Below are 24,866 nucleotides of genomic sequence, written 5' to 3'. Positions count from 1 at the left end.
TGTCAGGATGTTTCATTTTGTTGTCATTTAATAGCTGATGATTTCCATTAAGAAGTTTGTTCATTCGTTTATTATTGTATTACTTTAAAAAAAGAAAAAAGATATTTACTTGGTTGTGCCGGGTTTTAGTTGTGGCAGGTAGGCTCCTTAGTTGCAGCTCTCCGGCTCCTTAGTGGTGGCAGGAGAACTCTTAGTTGCAGCATGAGAACTCTTATTTGTGGCACGCATGTGGGATCTAGTTCCCTGACCAGGGATCTAACCCAGGCCCCGTGCATTGGGAACTCTGAGCGTTAACCACTGCGCCACCAGGGAAGTCCCTGGTATTGTATTTTTTTACAGCTTCTTTTCTTAGGACAGTTGAAAAACAAGTTCCGGTGGGGCTGGGGCTTTCCATTTGTGCAGTATATTTTGGTCTTTCCCATAAGCAATCAGATAGCAGCTCTGGAAGAACCACTCTTTCCTGCTTGAGGGTGAGTTCTTTGGGTATCTCACCTTTGAGAGTTTGGGTCTCATTTAATTCTAAAGCTCCTGTAGTGGCCATACCACATATTTTCCCATAAATACTGATCTTCATTTATCTACTAGTAGGGTTGTCAGATAAAATACAGGATGCATAATCAGATAAGTAATGAATACATTTAGTATAAGCATGTTCCAGATACTACTTTTGTTATTTTTCTAAATTTCAAATTTAAGTGGGCATCTATGTTTTTCCTGTATTTTAATCATTTCAATTAATTAATGCTAAGTCTTGCAGCTTATTTTCTCAGCATTTTTCTCACTAAATTTTGAGCTCCTTGAATGAAGGGGGGCAGTCATGCCCTAATTCATGTGTACTTATTTTTCATGTCCCCATGATAGTCTAGTGATTTTTACTGACTGAAAGTATGGGCTCTCTAATCAGCTATAACTGTTACTTTATCTGAGTGTTTATAAAGCAACTTTGCTCAACTGACTTTGCCCTTTTATGTGAATTGAATTCATTGAAAAAAAATCATGTCTCAAAGAATAGTTGCAGATCTCAACCTTAATTAAAAAAATCCCATCTCCCCTCTCTTCCCTTCGTCATCTCTCTTCCCCTTCTCCTTCCAGCTCTTGCTATAAGCGGCATTAACAGCAAATGTTTTTTTTTAGTTAAATTATTCAGAACATTTATTTTACTTGTCAAAGGTTAGATCAGGTTGTTGTTTGAACTGGTAATTAAACGCAGTCTAATATGCTCTCATATTTATATGCACTAGAAGCTTGTTTCCTCGTTATTCTGCGTAATTTTACGATGTTCAAGGCTGACATTTCAGAAAGATTTTTGATTTTGTGGAAAAAGAAAACATTCTAAGTAATCTAGTTTGTTATCTGATGTGAGAATGTCCAAAGTTATGACTGAAAGTTAGTATTACATTTCAGTGGTTTGTAACATACAGTATCATCGTGGTGATTTTCACCAAGTAGTAATATAGAGTTAAGCTCACTGCTTATTGCATGTGCCTTTCGTACGAGGATCAGTGCTGTGGTACTTGGCCCCTAGTAGGTGTTCAGTATGTATTTGTTAAATGAGTGTTTTAGGTCATATTGTACAGTATGGGGCGTAGCTCAGCTCTTTGTAGTTCAGTGTAACGTAATGCAGTATTTGTTCCTATGACATACTCTGAGGCTCTTTTAAATCGTTTCAGTTTGTATGCTTACATGTTGGAGCAAGTATAGCTCAATTAGTCGTCATATCTGGGAATTATACTAAATTGTGTCTTGGGTTTTGTTGATTCATTGAATAAATGATTTTTGCAAGTGCTTGTATATTAGTACCTTGGAGTATAGGTGAATAAAACACGTCCTCTGTCCTTAGAAAGAGCAGAGGCTAGTGGAAAACCAACCATTATACTAAAGAATGGTTCGGGTTAGTGTGGAGTTATACATGAGGTCATTGGGCATCTGAAGCAAGTTGGGGGAAGGGGACTTTTGAGTTGAATCATAAAGACAGGTAGCAGTCGGTTAAGCAAAGGAGACGAGGAAAGTAATGCCAGGTGGAGGAGCCGTACGTATGGAAGTTTGAGGGGTGCAGTTTGGTGTAGCTGAAGGAGGAGTAAATGTGGAGAAGCTGCAGCCTGTGTTCCCCTCCTCTTTACCTAAAGTTACTCAGTAGCTTCCACTGCCCTCAGGAAACAGCTCAGGATCTTAGTGTGGTCTGTACGCCATGCCTTATACAAAAGTCTCCACCTACTTCCTGAACCTGATTATCAACCAGGCTGAGCCCAGCCCGACTCCTTAGAACTCTGAATGGAGCATGCTCGTCCTGCGTCTCCCCTGAGCCCTCGCATGGGACGTTTCCCTTCCTCCCTCTTCCAGATAATTCTTTGCTCTCCATTTACAGTCTGTACCAGTTTTATTTAGTTGAAGTATCAATATAAGCTTAAAAAGATGTAGTTGCTCATACATCTGCTGTCTTATAAAAATATTAATATTGATTATTATTGTCAGTAAACTACAACAAAGAACCCTGGTTCCACTGCAGTTTTTGGTATGTGTTCGCACACGTGATCTTATTTAATTATCATGTTAGCCATGAGATAGGTCTTACATGAAATAAGCAAATAGAGAAATTTGTCTTTTATTACAAAATGCCATCTTTTAGCTAGAATTTAATTTCTTCTGAAGAGAAAGATAATTGAGATAATTGAAGTAAAAGTAAAACCATCTTTCAAAACAAGAGTAGATATAGAGTTAGTTGTATAGCATAACTTCTCTGTGTTTGGGTGTTTTTAATAAAATTGACTTAAAAGATTAGCCACAAGATATCATCTACTTGATGTCGAATATAAACCAGATGTTATTCTAAAATACTTTCAAACTCTATTCTTATCATTGAAATACTATTCCTTATTATTATTAGTAGTAGTAGTAATTTACATAAGGAAACTTAGAAGTTCTAGTGGTTAACTTTTGTCAGGAACTTCATTAATTTGATTAATCACAGTCATGGGTTTATGACATATTCTTATCATTGGCCTGTGCATGGTCCTTTTATTATTTATCTGTGGGATGGCTAACTTTGTAAAGCTTGCATTTTACATAACAATGATAATATATTACTAGTTTCTCAGAAATTTCTCAAAATCTAAGCATTTACAATTGAAATGCAAGGGCTTATGCCAGTTCTCACCCATTGTACCAGTGTATTTAGCAGCTCACCTTCTGATTCCAGCCTTGAACAAGACATGGGTTATTTTTTCCGTAAGCAGATGGACTGGACTCACAGAGCATGGATCACAGGTTGGGTAAAACATGCAGATTTCTTGCTGTCTTTGGTCTTCCCTGGCTTCTGTGGAGCATTTCTAACCAATGGGCAAGGTTAAAGGGAACAGTTGACCACTGTACAGTGTGGTGAGCACAGATGGCAGAAGAGTGTGTTTGTGTGTGTGTGTGGCAGGGTGGGGGGGGATGTTGGGGGGAATCCGAGAGCCTGTTGGCCTACAGGGAACCTGGGCTCTCCTCTCCCATCCTGTGTTTCTGAGCAAGTCCTGAGCAGCACCACCGAGTGTTTGTTCAGCTGCCACAGGCTCTCCCAAGAGAGGACCCAGGGTCTCTCACCTACAGGGACAGGTCCTTGCTTCTTTAGAGCAATTCTTATTAGAAGATCTTCCTAATTTCTAGTCTGTTTTATGGGATTTGTCTTCTCAAGTATCTTTAATTCTAATTTCTTTCATGTATTTTGTGCTAATATATATCCCTAACATATACCTAGGAATTCTTGAAAAACTGATTTAAGTTAGTAACTCACTTGGACTCAATTAGGTTTCTCTCATTGCACTTTATTGGATTCGTCCAAACCGTCATCAGGAATGCCATAATAAAAAGATAAGGGTACGTTCCAGGTACAGGAGATACAGAAATGAATAAAATAGGTAGAGCCTTGCATTCATAGAATTTGTAATAGGGGGTGATGCATAGTCAACAAAATACAAATCAGTTTGTACTCTGTGAGGCAGTGCTGCATGTTTTTAAGTAAAGCTGGGTAATAGGATGAAAGGTAAGGGAGGGTGTATGCTGAGTGTGGCCCTGTGATCATGGGTCACCTAACAGATGAGGTGACGTTTGAGCCTGGACGTTGAAAGGCAGTGAGGCATCTCTAAGGATGGATACCTGAAGAAAGTGTTTAGGAACTCAGGAAAGTATTATACAAAGGCCCCTGGCAAGAACTTGCCTGGCACATGTGAGGAGCTGCAAAGAGGCCATAAGGGCTGGGTTGTCTGAGTGGCAGGGGTAGGGGGAGCTGTAGGATAAAAGCTCAAAGTAGTACTGGGGGCAAGATCCTGTGGAGTCCTCTGAGACTTTTTACTTTCTTCTGAGTGAGGTGAGGAGCTGTGGAAAGTTTTGAGCAGAGGTGAGACACGAGCTGAGTCAACTCTTAGATCACTCAGGCTGCTTTTGGGTCAGTGGACGGTAGATGACCAGCCAGGTTGGAAACAGGGAACCGTATTGGAGGAAATTCAGTAGTCCACGCCGAGGTTGGCAGTGACCTGGGTCAGGGTGATCGTGATACAGAATGCCCTAATGCTTGATTTGATTTTGAAGGTAGAAGCAACAAGATTTGCCAGTGGATTAGATATGCTCCAGGCAAAGCTTTCTGCACTGACCTGAATTTGAGCCGATATCTGAATGATACTAAGGGGCAGTGTCCCAGCAGAGGAACTAGGATTGCGCAGAGACCTAAAGTGGCGCTGAGCTGGATTTTTGTTTAAGGAATAGAAAGAAGTCCTTTGTGGCCAGTGCATCCTGACGGAGGGGAGAGTGGGGTCAGAGGGTTAGGCGTGGGTCTGGTTTCAGGGCCTCTCTACAAGAGTTTGGATTTTATGCTAAGTATATTGGGAAACGGTTTACAATGGAAAAAAATGCGCATTGGATGTTGTGTGGTAGTAGGTTGTTGGAGGTGGGTATTCAGGCCATGAAGTCTGGCAGTAGCAGGAGATCTTAATTGGGTCATACAATAAGGAGTCTGTTATTACCTATAGCAAGGTGGCTAGAGGTTGGGTGAATCTGGGTTGGTTAATCCACTCCAAGGAAGAGTATACATCTTTGTAATTGAGAGAAAAACCTCTAGAAGCCCTTGGGCAACTTCCATTCACATCGAATGGCTCATCCCAAGCAGTCTGACACAGCAAGTGGGACCATGATGATTGGTTAAGACCAATTATAACTCCACCACTGGATACCTCTCCAGGAGCACATGGCCCGAACAAAATTTGATTTTTTTTGGAAAGGCAGTCAACAGTGTGGACAACAGCAAGGAGGAATGGAAGCTGGGAGACCAGTTAGGGGAGGGTATTGCCAGAGTGTAAGTGAGAGATGAAATCGACAATAAAGGGGTTAGGAGTGGTCACACTACAGAGGGGAAGCAAAAACTTGAATTAAAAATTTTTACTTTCTACTGAAGTCTCCCATTACATACGTTCTCTCTGTAAGAAAAATCTGTACTAATGCTGTTGACGGAAAGGTACATCAGACTTAGTTCATATTCGAACTACTATCATTTATTGCTGAATATTGTCATACAGGCTCCTGCGGTCCATCACATCAGGGCAGTGCTGTTGTGGAGGAGCAGGAGAAATTATTCAGTACTTCTGGTCCACAGAGAAAAAGATGGATGTTCAAATTATGCCTAGGATTTAGAAACGTGAATGGGAAAGGCCTCATCAGGAGGGAAGGAGGTGTGAATAAAACTGTGGAGGGAGGAAAGTATAGATGTTTTCGTGTAAGCTGCTTTGGCTAGAGAGGATCAGGTGATGCTTCTGCACCGCTGGCCTCCCCTCAGTCATGTTACTTGGAACTGCAGTGACTGGTGTAATATGAATCATAGCATTTAAATGATTTACAAATTTGGCTGTTTCATAGTGACTCCAAAGGTCCAGTGTGTGACGTACTCATAAATTACAGTTTTGCTGAGGTGTATGTAAACTATGTCTGCATCCACAGCTTACTACGGATGTTGTTGTTTTCTTTTCTCACTAGACATTCATTTGTTCCCAGATAGTGATTTGAGAGGGCACATATACCCTGTAACTATAAGGTGCCTGTTGAACTTTTAATCCTAGATTTTGGAAAGCTCACATGGGAGGAAAGTAAACTAGAATGCTTTGCATTACAAGCATACCTCATTTTATTATGTTTTGCGGATAATGGTGTTTTTTTTAACAGATTTGAGGGTTTGCAGCAACCTTGTATTGTCAGCTGATGGTTAACATGTTTTAGCAATAAAGTATTTTAATTAAGGTATGTACATTCTTTAGACATGCTATTGCACACTTTTAATAGAGTACAGTATAGCATATACATAACTTTGCAGTGCACTGGGAAAGCAAAATATTCCTGTGACTCTGTTGTGATATTTGCTTTATTATGGTGGATTGGAACCAAACCTGCAGTATCTCTGAGGTCTGCCTGTACTTTATAGTTAACATAACAATAAAGAAAACTTTTTATCCTGTAAATCCTGGTTTAATATTGAGGTGGTTTCACCACTAACAGCTCTGTGACTGTAAGTTCCCTAACTTTTCTGTGGTCGCCTGATCATAAAAGGGAGTGATGAGTAGCATCTGCCACACAGAGCAGTTGTGAGCTTTCAGTGTAAAAGTGCCTAAGCAGTGCCTGCTTCCTAATTATTGCTGTGTGTTTGCTGTTATTATTGTTTAAATAAATGCTGTTTTTAGTAGCACTTACTAATAGCCAAGGGATGAATGTGAGATCCCCATGGACTTTCAGATGGATCTCCTCACAGTTGCTCATAGGCTTCTGAAAACACCTCCAGCCTCCCAGGCTTGCACCAAAGAGATGTTTTTTGTCTGTTTTTTGACCAAAACGTTTGATTTGATTTGATGCTTATGTGAAGAGTAGCCGTTTATTTCTTTTCTTTGTTCTTCGTAAGATCATCAGTTTAATATAATTGACCAAGTTATTATGACTGTTTTCTCTTTTCATTTTCTGTTTTGCTCATTCTTCCTGAACTCCTAATTGGTGGTTATAGTTCTCTTGAGTTTATGAAAAGCTACCCTCATAGTGTAAAGGCTAGAGGTGGTGTCTGTACATAAAAAAGTAAGGTAGTAACAACTGAAGGCTATAATAACAAAAAGTTTGGTCACTAGGCTGAGCTGCTTTCCCAGTCTTTGTGTCAGGAGCATGTGTTCAAGAGAACTCTGAGCCACGTGAGCATACATCCTGGAGAGCTTTTTGTCAGCACACTTTAACTCTTTATAATGCTCAATGTTCTCTTGTTTATATGGTCCCAACTGCCACTCTCTATTACTTTATAGCATTTGGATATTGAAAGGCCAAACATATTCCTATTTTGTAACATAAAATATTTAACCCCACCTGTGAACCTTTCATATACTCTACATGTTTCTGATTATGTGTATCATTTGTGAATCTAGTATTTTTATAGCAGATTCTTTACCCTAAAATTCTTGTTCTAATAGCCTGGAAATGGTAAGGATTAAATTTGTGTTAATTTTCTTTTGACCATTGTTCTGAGTGTGTAAACCCTCATTGTGTCCTGTACCTATTTAATAGACAACACTTGAGTAATATAATTGTGTGGTTGGTAAAAATGAATTAGGGTTTCAGGATTTTACCAATGGGTGATTTTTAATATTGAATGACATGTATTAAGACAAATGCTTTTATATATAATTTATTTGGCATTGTAAATGCATTTATCTTGTGAGAAACAGACCCCCTGTTGTCAGATGAAGTATTCTGGAAAGGTTTGGAGTAAATAAATAATAAAACTACTTTGATATACAATCTATCCAATATTAAATATTAAGACTTTCAGATGATTGATTTTAATACTTAATTAACTTAAAGTCCAATGTAGCAGTCTTGCATTCAGGATTGACAGAATTTAAAAATGGAACTTCATCCTTTGTCTTTGTTTTCTTCCTCATTACCTTTTCATTCTTCCTGCCTCCTTTTCTACCTCCTTCCATCCCTTATAATTAAGACTTTAAAACATCATTATTCCTGACCATCAATTTTACCTCTAGCTACCAATATTTCTAAATAAAAGGTTTTTTGTTTTTGTTTTTGCCAATTCCCCAGGTAGTGTTCCATTACTCTCTTAATTACAAAAATTTAGCGTCTATCAGTTTCTTGCTTTTATAGCCAAGATGTTATATACCCATCGTGGTAAATGCATGCTACCTGTAACAGATATCGATGCTGTATCCTCTCCCCCTTTTATAATTGTGCTCTGGAAATAGTTCATTTAAGCTCTTACATATGCTTTTCTTATAGGAGATATCTTTATGTAAAGTAATATTACTCTGTCATTTCAGTGTTCGACTTCTAAGTTTACCATCAGTCAAGAATTTAAATGAATGGAGTATGCTTATATGAACTTTTCTGAATATGGATGTCTTTAGAAGACACTATTCAGAATTCTAATTCTGTGCCTGTGTGGTAGAAACAGTGATAGAATGAATATAAGCTGAAATATGTAGAACTTCAGATTCAGAGGGAATAAACTATTTTTCTAGAGGTTTTGTTTATATGATGCCATTTTAAAAGTGACAGTTTTATTCAACTAACCTGTTGTTTTGTCTGTATGATATTAATACTTTGAATTTTTCACTTACAGACTGCTTGTATTGCTTCAGTTTACATGGAGAATATATTGTTTTGAAATTTAATTAACATACTTTAAGACTGTCTTCCAAGCTTTAGTGCTGAACTCTTACCCTTTCATTAAATACTGTTTTCACACAAGAGCTCCCTTCTTTCAGTCAGATCACTTTTATCTTAAGATTTAATCTTGCAAGACCAGATATGTGAAGCCAATACAACCGTCCTTAAGATTAGTCTAGGGTTTTCAATGGCATTTTCAGCCTGGTGTGTCAATTCCTGTGACTAGGATGGCAGTATAACCACATTGCACAACCAATTTTGAGTTTTGTGAATGTTGAGTTCATGTGCAGTAGGAACTTTTAACTGTTATTTATAGTAAGTGTAGCAAAGAAGGGATCTCTCCTTTCTCAGGTCTTAGAAGGTGTATTGTCCTTTCTGAATAGAAAAATAAGATTGCCTTTATTTTTTTTTAAATTCTTTACCGATTTTGTCAGTCAGGGAAATTCTAGAGACAGCTTGGCATTATTTAAGAAAACTGAACTCCATCAATTATGGATTTGAGTAGTCATTTACTAAGATACATATTCTTGGTCATTATGTATTTTTCTATATATATACCTAGCTTCTATGTAGAGAAGACTAAGACATAGCAAGTATACAAACATAAGATGCAGTGGTCCATTGTAAGTTTCAAAATATTTATGCCATTTTGACTTTTACGGAAGTTATCTTAAAATCTTCAGCCCCAAAAAAAAGTCCTTAATTCTTTATTTGAATTTTTATTAAATATTTTCTTATAGTCTGATATTCATAGATGCAAGTTTATTCAAAATAGTGATTAAAATAAACATAGATACATTTTTTTACAAGCTTGCTATCCTGTTTTGTAGTGGGCATATATTTTTGGTTATTGGTGTGGTCACAAAACACAAATTGGAAAAATTACTTCATATTCGGAAGCAATATTGTATTGTAATTTTATAAGGTAATCACAGTAGCAGTAACCAACAAAGTTAAATATTCTTTCATGTTCTAAAAAGGGAAAATAACCCTTTGTATTTAAAATGACAACAAAAAACAAAATAACACCTACTTAAGTTACTTTTGAACTAGATGATTATTTAAATCTATAGTTAAAAGAAAATTAAGGACATTATCCAAACTTTTTCTCCACAGATTTCTTGAAAATAACTCATTGTTTCTGTTCAGCAGGTTTGCTTTATTTGACAGTAAGAGCATTTCAGTGACTCAGTTTCAACCTGTAGGCATGATAAATTAGAATATAGTGGGTGCCTGATTGTGTAGAAGGATTATAGACTGATGTGTTTGGTAAATTTTGTATTCTGGTTATTGGGTGTTACCACAGACATCTCAATTTCTAAAGAATTATTATTAAAGCTAAAATCAGTGAATGACCTGAACTTAACTTTCTGTAAGGAGTTTAAAAGACCTTAAGTTACCTTTGAGCATCTTGAATGAATATTTAAACATCGTCATGTTGTATTTTATTTTAGTTATAGAGTTTTTTTTTTTAAGCTCTTTATTGGAGTATAATTGCTTTACACTCTTGTAGTAGTTTTTGAGGTACACCAAAGTGAATCAGCTGTATTTATACATATATCCCCATATCCCCTCCCTCCCGCGACTGCCTCCCACCCTCTCTGTCCTGGCCCTCTAAAGGATCACCCATCATCGAGTTGATCTCCCTTTGTTATACTGCAACTTCCCACTAGCTATCTGTTTTACACTTGGTAGTGTATCTGTGTCTATGCTATTCTCTCACTTCATCCCAGCTTCCCCTTTGTCCCCCACCCCCCCACCCCAGCCCTGTGTCCTCAAGTCCATTCTCTACATCTGCATCTTTATTCTTGTCCAGTCACTGGGTTCATCAGTACCATTTTTTTAGATTCCGTATATATGAGTTAGCACACGGTATTTATTTTTCTCTTTCTGGCTTACTTCGCTTTGTATGACAGTCTCTAGGTCTGTCCACCTCATTACCTATAGTTCAATTTCATTCCTTTTTGAGAGTTTTTTTTTGATGTTCCTTTTTGAAATATTCTTTTATATCAGTTTGCTTGTTGCTTGTCTATTTCTCATAAAGTTTATAATACATAAAATCCCCTTATTTGTATATTTTAGGTATATGAAGTCTGACAGAAATATATACTATAAAAATGAGAAATTAAGGTAATGATATGAAAACATAGTATAGGATATTAAAGAAATTTTAAGGAAGCCTGGCAGTTAACTTGCAATACTCATTTTCAAATGTTTACCCTTGTATTTTTAAAAGAGTATGACAAAATGTATAGAGAATATGAATTTTACATTAAAATAGTCGTCCATGGCCAAATACAGTTTTGACATGTGTGTAATTAGTTCCACACAGTTTTTTTTTGTTTGTTTTTTAATTATTTGCCAACACTTATAAGTAAGGAGATTTCACATGAAATTCTGGATTTCTAATTTTTCTTGAAAATATTGAAGCAGAGAAAAGGATGTTCCAATAATTTGTAGACCCAGTCCTCTTAGACCCCCTTGTTTGTCTGTCTCATTGACTTATAGGAGGCTTGTCTGTCTGTCTCATTGACTTACAGGGGCCAAGTGTAGTACTGGAGTAGAGGGTGAGCCCTGGAGCCAGATGGGACAGGTTCAGAGTCTGGCTTCAACACTTACTAGTTGTGTGACTGTAAACAAATTGCTTACTCTCTCTGTACCTCAGTTTTCTCTTTGGTGAAATGAGAATAATGATAAAGATGTGTCATCGAGTTGTTGGAAGGATGAAATGATGAGTATACGTGAAGTGGTTAGAGTAGTTTTTGTCATATATTCACTGCTTAATAGGTGTTAACTGTAATGAATAATGCCTTTTGCCTGACCCCATTAAATGTTTGAGTTTGGTGAGCCTTACTTCTCCATAGTAGAGGACTTTATTTTTTAACCTGTTCATTTATTCAATCAGCAGAATGTATCAGATTCTTTTATAATATAACTGCTTATGTACAGTTTGCTGTCCTCTGCTAGGTTGTATTCCTCGGAGTTCCTTCTATGTGGTTAGTGCTCCATGTATGTTAATTGGTTTGTACACATAAGAAGCAAGAACTGACAACTGTTTCAGCTTTATGGATTTAGAATTCATGGCTTTAGAAATTCTTACAGTGTTGGCAGCAAAAGTTCTGGTTTCCCAAGTGTTGATTTTGCCTAACCCTCTGCTTCTTTTGTTTTAACCATAAGCCAAGGGGGAAAGGATGTTGACATCTGATCAAGAGTGAGGGTGGGTAAGGGTTCTGATAAAAATGAGAAAATGTTCAGGAGTGATTTTATGAAATGAGAGTTTTAGAAATTAAATAAACAGGATAAAAAGAGCATTTTTTGATGGGAAAAGATTGGTCAAGTATTTGTGTATTCATGGGCTTCTCTGGAATTTTCCTCCGTAGGTAGAGACTGTATCCTGTAAAATTACGTACACATTTTAGTTGGACTTGCTTTTCCAATTTAGCATTCTGCATTTCCTCTTCCTGTCCCTCCTGCTCTTAAAATTTAGAAGATTATGTTATATATGTTATTTTGGATGAAAATTAGCAAACCCATTCTATTTTTGGGAAGATTCTGATTTGGGAAGGTCATTTGTACTTTATAGACATAAGAAAATTATAAGTAGTATAATTTGGAAGCTCAAAAACAATTTAATTTTTAAAAAAATCTGTGTTTAAATTAGGATTATTTATAGAAATGAGAATTGAGGAGGAAAACCTTCAAAACTATAAGAGGAGACACAGGTGGTTATTTATATAATCTTGCCTTTGTGAGCGTAATACCAGAGGCAGAATCCATAAAGGAAATATAGGTAGATTTGGCTACATAAGAATGAAGAAGTTACTATCTCCACAAAAACTATATATACCTTGAAGACACACTCTGAGAAAAATATATGTACCATATGACAAAGGTTTAATATCTTTAATATTTAAAGCATACTTACACATCTTTAAGGCAATCATAATAATAAACTCCATCCACAAAAGGCAGTAACAAATGTCAGAGAAAACATATGAAGTCTTCAGTAATCTCACTAGCTATCGAGCAAATGCAGTGTAAAATTTGACTGTCATATTGGTCCCTCTCCCTGCCAAAAAAAAACCCCAAGGAATTACTCATTCCCATTGTTGAGGAGGGTGCAGGGGAAATGAGATGTTCTATTATATACAAATCTTTCTAGAGCATAATTTGCCAAAACTTATCTCAAAATCTTATTTTTTTTACAATACGTATTTTGGTCCAGCAATTATGCTGATAGGAATTTATCCTAAGGAAATAATCATGGATACAGCACAGAGATATTACTGCAAGATACTCATTGTGAGGCTGTTTATAGTGTTGGGCAACTGAAAGCATCCTAATTGTTTTATTAATAAGGAATTGGTTACATCAATTGTTATAACTATATAATAGAATACTAGGGATCCATTAGAAGTGATAATATAGACTTTTTTATGGGAAGGAAAATACTCATGATAATTTATATAATCAGTATGCTTAGCATGGTGGATCACATTAAAACTGTGTATTTTAAATGCCCAGAACAAAGACAGAAAGAATACATATAATAAACTGAAAAGTTAACAGTGGTGTTTTTAGCTAATACAATTACAAATGATTTTAGTTAGCTGTACTTTCTGTATTTCAGAAGTTCCCATTGCAAATGTATATTATTTTTGCAGTAAAATGAAGGATATTATAAATGTGACTGATTTAACTTACAATTCAACTTTTTGTGCAGAGGTTTATTGAAAATAAATGTAATTATGTTGAGATGAAGGTTACCAATGAAGTTCTGATTTGGGAAGAAATTGTTGAAATGAAAATGTTGTGCCACTTTTTCTCTTATTTATGTATATGCCTGTCAGTTTGTAGTAACAGTCCCTGGAGCCTGTGGAAGCCTTGTTAATGTTTGTAATGCTCATTTAATCATTTTCAGTTTTGCATTTATTCCCAGTCATAGCAGAAAAAAATATTTATCGTTTTTCTCCATATTTTTCATCTCCCAGGTGGTCACTTTTGGTGATATTGTCCAGTTCTCACAATGTATCATTCCTTATCTGAAACTAGACATCCTCTGCAGCCAGAAGAGCAAGAAGTGGGCATTGACCCCTTGTCGAGTTACTCGAACAAGCCTGGAGGTGAGTTTTGTATGCAGATAACTTCTGAGGTTACTGAGAAACCTGGCAGAGGCCAGCTAGCCCTGCTTGCCTCGTGTGTCATTCTCTAGATGAGGCTGAGCAGGAGAGCTTTAAGAACATTTCCCTGGATGGATGCGGAGAGCTCTGACACTGATGGATGCTGCAAAACGTCAGCTTTAATTATAGGCAGACGCATTAGCCATAGCCAAATGTTTAAAAATCAAAAACTTAAACAGTTTATTGCTTCAGCATAAGAACGTTGAAATGCAAAATGGCCTTTGTCAAATATCTTTTAAAGAAGTCTAAGCTTTTGGTGTTGATTTTTGCAGGGATTTTTTTTTTTCTTTCAGCAAGTTGAGATCATTACAGGATAAAAGACTTGCCTGATTTTTTTTTTTTTTAATAATTGGAATTTGTGTTTTACTTTTAAAGATCAGTGTAGTGAAATCATTAAAAGAGCAACAGTATTGGGGATCTATCCTATAAAATGTGTTAAATGTGTGTGTATCAGGGCTTTGTATTATTTTCTCAGTAGTAACGTAGTATCTTAGAAGGAAACAGTGAGTTTGTGAGACTTCCTGAAGCCTTTTCCTTATTTCAGCTAATTCACTAAATATTTGCTAAAGTTGATTCATTGACTCAAGTAACTACTTGTAATTTTTCACTCATTAATACATATATCAGGATAAGATCTATTTTAAGAAATTATAATTAGTCAAAGTCATTCGCATATGTTTTATGTACTTCAAATACAATTTTTTCTATATTGGTATAATGGTCTGCCATTAACTCATGTTTTGGGAATTTTAAAAAAATGATTCCTTACAGTAGCTATTTCTTTGCACAAACTCTTGAGTTTATGGAGTGTGTTTATGTTTTTTGTGCATCTTTAATATCTTCCACATCATACAAATGCCCTTGTTATTTTTAATGCAAATAATATACAACTTATTTTTGTGATTTTATTTTTATTTTTATATTTGCTTTTATTTAGACGGCTGTTTAAGGTTTTGATAATATGAAAAAATTGTGTCCAATTTCAGTTTCAGCATTTAAGGAATTTCAGTGGTAAGAATGATACAATCCTCCCTAGTGATGTTTTTTCTTAAATGTCATACCTATAAGAAGTACTCATAATGAATAAGGCAAATTATTCTGCAAGCACTTTGATACGTAGATATTTTAAAAGTGAATATATTTTTGTGTTATCAGTATATAAAATATTTTCACCACAATGTTCTAGTTTATATGCTTATTTTAGAACACAGAGGTTTTTTTTTTCCTTAAGTGCGCATTTTTCTCTGGACTAGTTCATTAAATATTGAGGTTCTTTTTTTTTAAAACCAGTTAAAAAACATTTTAAATTAATTTTATGCTTTATTGTTTGCAGGAATGAGGAGTTACCTTTACTGAAAAGGCTTTTCGTTTATATCCTAGCCAACATTTCTATGACATACAAAGTTATTAGGACTGAATTGATGTTTAAAAGTGCCATTAATTCATTTACCCCAAATGTTCATTAACAATGTAAATGTATGCTGATGTTCTATGAGACAAGGAAGTGACTAATGACTCTTCCAACTAACAACACTTAAAATGAATAGAAACTTTAGATAGCTAATCTTGAAGTAATCAAGACCCTCATTCAGCTTGGCATCTCTGTATGCTCTAAAACAGCTGTCAACTGTTAAAAATATATACAAAACACACATACGCACACGCACATGCAGAAGAAAGATATGTAAATATCTAGTTCTTCAAAGCCATAAAGGTTACTAACCGTAGTGGGTTTTGTGCATTGTATATGTAAATATTTTATATAAAGCATCTATTTCATCTTAAGTTTTCTTTTTGCAGAAAACTGTGTGTTACATTTTAATGGGGTTGTCATATTTACTTGAAAAATCATCACCTTTTTAGCATGTTGGTTTCTTTTAATATATGTCTTTCTTGGGGTTCTCCACGTATTTGAAGCCTTTTACATATTTTTCCCACCAGGGAATTTGTGGCAACTGGATAACTCATTTCGTAAGTAGTCAGACATTGGACTTAAGTTTCTCTATGCAGAAGTCATGTTTTTTTGTTTGATTTTTAAAAAAATTCCTGTTGTATATTCCATAAGTAAATGTCTTTAATTTCTCAAATCTGAATTTTAACATTTATAGAAAAACAGTACATTACTGAGTTACATGATTCTGAGTATTCTGGAAAGGATTAGCAAAAATAGCCACATCATAGGTATGATAGAGAAAAAATTACATATTTTACGTGTGTATATATATACTGCATAGTTTACTTTCATGGATGTTTGAGGAAAGTGGGTGAGGACAGAAAAAATAACATTGGATATATACGTACAGAATCTTAGGGTGCATTTTCCATGTGAATTAAGCTTTTAACTGCTTTAATTTCTTTTTCTTTTTTAAAAAATTTTATTTATTTATTTATTTATTTATTGGCTGTGTTGGGTCTTTGTTGCTGCGCGTGTGCTTTCTCTAGCTCCGGTGTGGGGGGCTACTCTTCCTTGCAGCGTGCAGGCTTCTCATCGCAGTGGCTTCTCTTGTTGCGGAGCATGGGCTCTAGGCACGCAGGCTTCAGTAGTTGTGGCATGTGGGCTCAATAGTTGTGGCTCCCAGGCTCTAGAGCGCAGGCTCAGTAGTTGTGGTGCACGGGCTTAGTTGCTCCCCAACATGTGGGATCTTCCCGGCCCAGGGATTGAACCCTTGTCTTCTGCATTTGCAGGCAGATTCTTAACTACCGCACCACCAGGGAAGTCCCTTTAATTTCTTTTTCAAATAGAAAACAGCATAGAAATATGCCATTTTCTCTGTGCTCTATTAGTTTGCTCATGTACAAAAATTACCACCTTAAATTCCAAGATCTTTGACCAGAGAGTATTATTAATTGACATCTTAACGTGTAATTCAATTGAAGCCATAAAAAAAGGAAAACTGTTTGTTCAGCTATTCATGATTATTCATTCTTAGCATGTAACTTCTAATGATTTAATTAAATGAAAAAGTAATCATTTTTATTTTAAACTGAAAACAACAATATCAAGATTTAGGGAAACTTAACCTGTTAATAAAATAATAGTATTCTCAGGATTACTAATTGTTTTTCCAATCTTACAAGGGATTGGAATGTTGCTTATGATGAAAGAACATTTTCCTCTATTAGGTCTCTTTTGAGAACAGCATTTTGTTACAGATAGCCAGAGTATTTAGCTTCAATTTTATATGCCTTCTTACTTACAGCTTTTATAGTATTCAGATAATTACTTAATGTAATGCCTTTTTGTATAATATCTGTTTCAAAGCTTCCTTTCTAGCTCATGTATAAAATATTTAGTAACCTACTTAAGAAAAATCCAAAACTTTCAGAATATCCTGCATACTCCATTTTTGCCCTTTGTACTTTTTTGTCCCAAATCTTCCTTTCTTTCTGTTATTATATCATAGAGTTATATGACTAGAAGGGGGTCCCTGGCTTTATTGATGGTAATTAAATTAGTTTACTAAAGTTGATGTGATAAAATGACGCTGTCTTATTATGATCTTTAGTGTGGTTTTTCCATGAAGCAGAAGTGTTACTGAACTCAGGTTAGGCTGCTAACCGCTCGAAAAGTCAACACTTGTGTGACAAGTGCTGGTGAGAACAGAAAGGTTGCATTAATCAGAGAGCCGACAATCTGGGGAGAACGCGGACTAATGTCCCACAGCCAACTCCAAATATTCTGCTCGGCCATGAAAGTTTTTAAAGGGAAAGAGGGAATAATCTCAGTTAATTACTGAGATCGAGGGTCAAATTTGTTGCCATCTCACATTGTGTGCAGGCTTGTCAACTCCTTGTGATCTTTCTTTAGATGCTGTTTTGTTCGCACAGTTTGTAAGATTACTAAGGGGGAAGCTGGGGACGAGATTTGGTCATCTATTAATTACTTATTCTTCAATTCTACTGTTTTGATTATGGAAAGAAATCAACAGGTTAGGCAAAGTACTGTGTGATCAAAAGATTTGAAAGGTGTGCTTGGGCCAGAGGTTAGTTAAAATATAGCCTTGCTACAGTGAGAAGACAAAAGTGGCCTCCTGCAGAGAGCTACTTCCTGCAACAAAGTGTCTGCTAAAAAAGCTGCTTACAAATCACCACTGTGGGACATCATTCCCTTTCTGTGGGATTATGGTCAAAGGTCCATCTTCTGTGACTTTTTCATGCTGATAAAGGGCGCCATATTCTTAGAGTGGGAGATGTCGACATAGGTCTATAGCATTTCTCTGCTGGTGATTTTATTTGCCTGCTTACATCTGTGGGCAGAAAAAGCCACAATGATTTTGATGCTCACAAAGATACACACTATTATGAGCAGTAGGGTTAATCCCACTGTCTCAGGTCAGGTCTTGGAGCTGTGCTAGCCATGATTCAGTCCTGCTCAGGATGGAGCAGCTGATGTCATGGCTGCAGTCTGCTCATCATGCAGGTAGCTTTTTCCCTCTGATGGCGGTTACTGTATCTGTAAGACAACTCAGGAATGTGCATCAGCCACTGGAAGGTGCTGTGCCTCTGTTGACCTGATCATTACCTGCTTGAGCCTGCTGTTTTGTGACTGAGGGCAGCTTGGGAGACGGCAGCTCTTCTACAGACAAGAGGTAGGGGGTGTGGAGGGGCCGTTGTACTGGGGGCAGGAGGTGGCAGGGCTTTGCTCAGTTTCAGATGCAGTCTAGAGCCAAAGTGGAGGGGTTTATAGAGAGAGAGAGGGTTGTTACTTTCATTGTAATAAGAGGAAGGATGGAGAAAAGATGTTTAGGTGCAGTAAGTTCATTCGTTTGATGGCAGAGAGTTCAATGAAATATTAATATTTTAATCTCTTGATATCTTAGGATGAGGTAATTTGCTGATAGTGAGTAATAAGGTGAAACATTTGAAGATTTGTGGAGAGTGACAAAGGTTAGATTGAGTTGATAAAGAAAATATAACCTGGGGGCCAAGGTGAGATTAGACATCATAATTTATGGGTGTTACAAGCTTATAAACGTCTGTGATTGTGTCTAGCAGAATTCAGCGCCTAGGATTTAGCCACAGTCAAAGGCAGGCAGTGGTTTTGTCACGGGGAGTATAATCCGTAGACAGTAGACAAGGAAGTTGATGGTAGAAGAAATCAATGATGGTTTGAGAATACAGAGAAGTTTGCTGTTATGGAAGGAGCTTATAGGAGGCCAGAAAGCTTTGGAAGGGGTTGCGTTAGGAGAGATGAAGCATAGAGTAGTGTGGTGATGGCAGTCATAAAGGACTATGGAAACAGTGTGTGCGTCTGTCACAACTGTGTGAGTTCACTGGAACAGTGTTTAGTGGTATCCAGTAAACCAGCTCAGTACCTTCATTAGTCCTGTGTGATAATTTGGATCCACGTTGACTTGGATAGGTTTTGGTTTGAAATCTGTGTTTTTGTTTTTTTTTTAATTTTAAAGACTATTTTTTTTAGAGCAGTTTTAGGTTCACAGCAAAATTAAGAGGAAGGTACAGATTTCCCATAGTCCTTGTGTTCCCACTCATGCATATAGCCTCCCGCTTATCTACATCTCCCACCAAAGTGACAACACATGATGATTACTCAAACTCTGTAGTTTACATTAGGATTCACTCTGGGTGTTGGATATTCTATGAGTGTGGACAAATGTATGGTGATGTGTATCTGTCATCATAGTGTCACGCAGGGTATTTTCACAAAATTCTCTGTTCTCTGCCTGTTCGTGTTCCCCATTCCGTGCCCCTCAACCCCAGGCAACCACTGATCTTTTTACTGTCTGTGTAGTTTTGCAAAAAGTATCATCTTAATGAAAAATTCTCTCTAGATATCAAGGAAAATGGCAGTTGAGATAGATGAAAAACTGTAAGTAAGGCTATTAAGTCATTAGGGAAAATGGTGGCTTTGTTGAAGATAAAAGATTATTAAATAGAGTGACTTGGAAGTTCTTAAATGGCAGTAACAAGGATTTTAGAAAAACGGATGGTTTTTAAAATGTCTCCTTAAAGATGGATTTTGTTAAGTGGTGTGACAATAGGTAGACGGGAGCAGTGAACATGCCATGCCCTGTTCCTCTAAATTACACCATCCAAAAGAATGTGGGAAACGAGAGACTTCAGTTTGAAAGGCCATGAGTTAGAGATCTGAAAGTCATCCTGCAGAGATATCAGTTCACAGTATGAGACAGGTGAGAAATTCAGAGAGAGAAAAGAAAGAACTGAGGATTGACTGGTCAAAATTCTCTGTGATGAGAAATTGGAGAGAGAGAGCAGTATTTTAAGATAGTCAAAGTAGGGGAAAGATAAAGGAGGGCCTAAGTATAGAAGCTACAGATGTGGGAGTTTCCTGTAGGTCCAGTGCTTCAGAATTGCATGTAAAAGGAGAAAATCTGTGTTTTGGTGATGGGAAGAGTATTGATGATCTGTAATTAGTGGTAAGGCATTTTCAAGATACCACTCACTAGCTGACTTGAGTGGAAGGAAGTGAATTCAAATTCTGATCCAGAATAAACATTAAAAGGTAGTGGTTAAATATCAGTTGTAAACATTTAAATGGTGAGAAAGGTTCAACTTACTCTTTAATGTTAGATTTAGATGATTATATGTGGATTTCATGTATTTATGCTCTCAGATTATTTAGCAAGTTAGACATTTTAATGGTAACAATGAAACTCACTATTGGTAAAATGTACTCTTGAATTAAAAAAAAATATCTTCTGGTCTGAATTCTGATCTTTAAGTTGTGTTGTCTATTCCTTATTAATTGAATCCAGTTTTTAGTTTTATTTGAAGTTTTCTGTTGGTGTGGCAATTCCCTGTATTTACTTAACAGAAAGGCCCCTTTTCAGGTCCTTTAGAGTTAGAGTTGTGTGAAGAGTCATTTTGGTTGTACTGGGATTTTTTTCTTTTGCCATGGTCTTAGGAGCAAAGGAGACCTTACTGTTTACCCTGGTGACAGACAGAAACAGTTAGCCCTGCAAAAGCTGTCACCACTACCTCCTTGGGCAAAGTTATCTGCAAAGAAATGTCTGTAGCTTGAGATATTTTTCCCACCATGCTTAGTCAGCCTTTATAACATTCTTGGATCACCAAAAGTGAGAGGCTGTGTGATGGTGGTTTGGGTTGGTTGGGTCTAGGCATAACTAAAGCCATGGAGATGATTTAGAGTGACAATATTATCTTAAAACCTTAGAAAAACATAACCTAAAAAACCCACTTAGGTGAAGTGACCTACAGTGGATTTCTTATCAAAGAGTTATATTCGTTGCTTTTTGCTAGTTTATCAGTGGGGCTAGAAAAGACAGTAGAATAGAATATGCCTGATTTTGACCTAGCTTAGAACGCTGCTATCAATTTGAATCTTTAGACTTGTGAGTAGATCTGTTTTGTTGAACTTACAGGTTTTCAATCAGACATGTTGGCATGATGGTTAAGAAATTTCAGTCATATTCAATAAATGAATAGAAATCATAGAGGCACATATATTTTCTCATATACAGTGTGGACTGTGGGCCACAGACCTGATGTTTATTCATTCATTCAAAAAATACTCATTGATCATCTAGTATCTGGGGATAGGCTATTAAACAAATATAATCCAGGTGCTGTCTTTCAATGAAATTCACACTTTAGCATGAGAGAGAAAAAAAAAAGAAAAAGGAAAAAGTACAAAAATGAGAAAAAATATCAGGCAAGGCTAGGCAAGAATTAAGATAAGGTAGTGTTGCGCCTGGCTGTGTACTTTAGATTGTCAGGGAAGATCTCTCTGAGAAAGTGATACATCAGTTACATGCGAATGACAGACGAGGAGCCAGGCAGCCAAAGATGGTGACAGAAAGACAGGGACAGACGGACAGACAGACAGGCAGAAAGAAACACCAGTCTAGAAAAAGGAAAGAGTTCATACCGAGGAACTCCCTAGGATAGGAATAGGCTCGTCCTATTGAAGGGACTCTGGGAAGATCATAGTGGCAGAGGCACTGTGGGTGACGGGATGGCACAGGATGGGCCCGGCAGGCAGGATTTCGTAAGCCAGTGCAGATTGTATTCTCAAGAATGAGAGTTATTTAGCATCTATCTGTATTGTTATCTGAGAAGGTGGTACATCAGTTAACATGTGAATGACATGTAACTCTCTTGTACTTTTAAGTTTCTTATCAAGTATGAGGGCCATAACTATTTTTTATTAGGTATCCTTATGATATGATACTATAATGCCTGATTTACATTGAGTTGTATTTTTAAATTAATTTTCATATTGCAGTCCTCTGTACCGATCTTTGTTTCCGTATTGTCAATATTTTAACTGTTTTTAATGATGAAGTAATTTCTGCTTAATCCAAGATAAAAGAATGTCTTAAAATTAACCATTTATCTAAAGATCAATTACTTCTATGTGATCAATTACTTTTATGCCATGCTACCAATATTAAAATAGTAACAATAAATGCAGTCTGGTAAGACCTTTTCTGCTTGACCCATTGTGTGTACGTGTGTGTAGGAGACTTTGGTGGGGGGGTACATATAATCATTATTTTCCCTTTGCTGATGTAATGGAAAATTTGCTCCCCTAGGACATATTAGAACAATGTATTTAATGCTCTTCAATTTAATTTGCTAGTATCACAATTAATACAATTAAGGTCACTTGAAATGAAACTATTAACAAATTGAGTAATTTACTTTAACAATGTCAATGTGTTCTCACAATTACATTTGCTTTAATTAGTGTACAAGCTATTATTTAATAGCGTACTTCACATAGAAAAATGTAATAATGCATTCTTGGCTCCTTATAGCAGAAAGAAAGAAACTTTTAATGGACTGAGTAATTCTGTGGAATTGCTACTAGATATAAAGTGATGGAATGGAAAGGAAAGTACAAAGCCAGAAAGCAAAGCATGAAAGAATGTAAATAAAACAAGTACTTTTTTGGCACTTACCAATATATGTCCTGTTTATCATTGTGTAAATAGTATTGGAAATTCTTAATTGCCATTTAAGAATAAAGGAACATAGATCCTTGAAAATTTTAAGTGTTCAGTTTTATCTGGTTTTTTCTTAATAACTGCAATAATATTCCACTTTTTGAATATCATAAAATAGTTGAGATAATAGTTAAATTATTGTGATTATTATTGTTAATTAATAGTGAAAATAATTAATCATGCTGATAGGAAGAAAATGGTGTGGCATATAAAAAAAGGTAGGAAGCAAAAATGTTTTAATTTTCAGTTCAGCTTTTATTTTCTATTTTAACATGGATATTTCCAAGAGTTCACTTTTATAACCAATGAAAAAGCCCTTCTTCTACCTGACCTACTCTATACATTGAGATCAAAAGACCCAAGGAGGAATAGATGGTTATGTTTCCTTTTCTATAGATGCAGAGTAAGTGGAAGGAGAATGAATGGTCAACCAAGCCGTAATTAATAAGATCTGCTGTTCTCTGTAAACACAGAGCAAGATTCACTATCATTTGATCAAGTGGTGATTTTATGTGGAAGGGAGATAAATGCAATTCAGATAATTCAACACTGTACAGTGAGTCCCTTACATACGAAACTTCAAACCGTGAACTTTCAAAATTGTGAAGGTGATTTTGCATGTCCAGTCACTTAAGTTAGTTCACGAGTCTGGCGTACATTGTCATGTGTGTACATCCTCTACAAGTGATTGTGCTTTTGTGTACTTTATTGTATAGTACTGTGTAGGGTACAGTAGTACAGTGTGTTTATTTCAAGCCCAGGATGTCCAGAAGCAAGTGTAAAAGCAGCGGTCATGTAGCTGGTACTGCTAAGAAGCACCAGCTGTTGTACTATACTGCTGTGCTTTTCAAGGTACTGTACTATAAGATTGAAAGTCTTTATTTTTTGTTTTTTTGTGTATTATTTGTGTGAAAAGTGTTATAAAAAACCTCTTATAGTATAGTACTATATAGCCGATTGTGTTAGTTGGGTACCTAGGCTAACTTTGTTGGACTTACGAACATGTTGGACTACGAATGCATGCTCAGAAAGGGATTCATTCACATGTACGGGACTTACTGTAATTTAAAAAATTAGTGTGACAGTCTTTTTGCCCAATTTAATTAAGTTTCTGTTGTTTTTATCTTCTTTCCTTTCCTTCTTTGGTTAATGACAAAAATTCCTGAAGTTGCAAGTGAAAAAGAAAACAGGCAGAAGAGTAATTAGGTAGTAAATATTTAAATATAAAATGCAAGAAGCTTAGAGAATCTAGACTGAAAAATTAACTATGTCTCTCATTTCTAGGAAGGAGGTTGATAGGAGTATGTTTAGTTCTTCAGTGCTCATGAATGTTCATGCAACAATCCCTCATTGGCTCTCATTTTGTGCCCTAAATTCTGAATTCAGTCTGAGTGTTCAGAGATCAGATGAGTCAGAATGGAGTAATTTACTAGAAGAACAGTCTGCTTAGCAATAGTAGAAGATTAGTTTAGGTGGTTCTTTAAATAGCATTTTTAGCTTTGCATAGGTAAACTACTGCTTTTAATTGGTTGCTACGTATACTAGAGTAAGCAGTTCTCATTTTGCCCTCATTTGATTCTTATTATTCCTGGTCTCTAAATTTTATCTTGACTTTTAAAATTATTTGTCTATTGATTCCTTAGCCTATGTTTTAGAATATTAGAAGAGTAAACAGAATCTGATTATTTAAATACTTGCTCTTTAAAATGTAATCGATTTTAAAATAAGATATTGATTTGCTTTCTCAAAGAAGGCCAAGTGCAAGAAGTTAATTGCTTTCTTCCAGATCTTGCCTAGATGTGGTCTTCGTTCACAGTTCTCTTTCTGTCTTATAAGAAATTGACCCAAAACTTTTTTTTGGCCACACCTCGAGGCTTATGGGATCTTAGTTCCCTGACCAGGGATTGAACCTGGGCCATGGCAGTGAAAACACTGAGTCTTAACCACTTGTGCCATCAGGGAGTTCCCCCAAAACTTTTTTTTTTTTAAACCAACTAGCACGTCTAATTATGTGTATTTTTTTAAAAATGTTTGTTTGTTTATTTATATATTTGGTTGCACT

At 36.2% G+C, this 24,866-nt stretch overlaps 1 protein-coding gene across 16 annotated transcripts in view; it reads left to right on the top strand.

The window, feature by feature from the left end:
• Positions 1–24,866, top strand: part of TBC1D5 (TBC1 domain family member 5) — a 556,466-nt gene that overhangs the window by 194,520 nt on the left and 337,080 nt on the right. For 14 of the 16 annotated variants that reach the window (XM_057739461.1, XM_057739464.1, XM_057739462.1 and 11 more), the window contains one exon: positions 13,665–13,796. The exons of the other annotated variants lie outside the window; for them this stretch is intronic. In XM_057739461.1, coding sequence (XP_057595444.1) covers positions 13,700–13,796 — 97 coding nt within the window. In that variant the 5' untranslated portion in view covers positions 13,665–13,699. The remainder of the gene's footprint in view (positions 1–13,664; positions 13,797–24,866) is intronic. 16 annotated transcript variants of the gene reach the window in all.

This window comes from Hippopotamus amphibius, chromosome 6 (genome assembly GCF_030028045.1).
Source record: "Hippopotamus amphibius kiboko isolate mHipAmp2 chromosome 6, mHipAmp2.hap2, whole genome shotgun sequence".
NCBI classification, from domain to species: domain Eukaryota; kingdom Metazoa; phylum Chordata; class Mammalia; order Artiodactyla; family Hippopotamidae; genus Hippopotamus; species Hippopotamus amphibius.
Note: the sequence above shows the minus strand (reverse complement) of the source record. Positions and strands in the feature narration are given on the sequence as shown.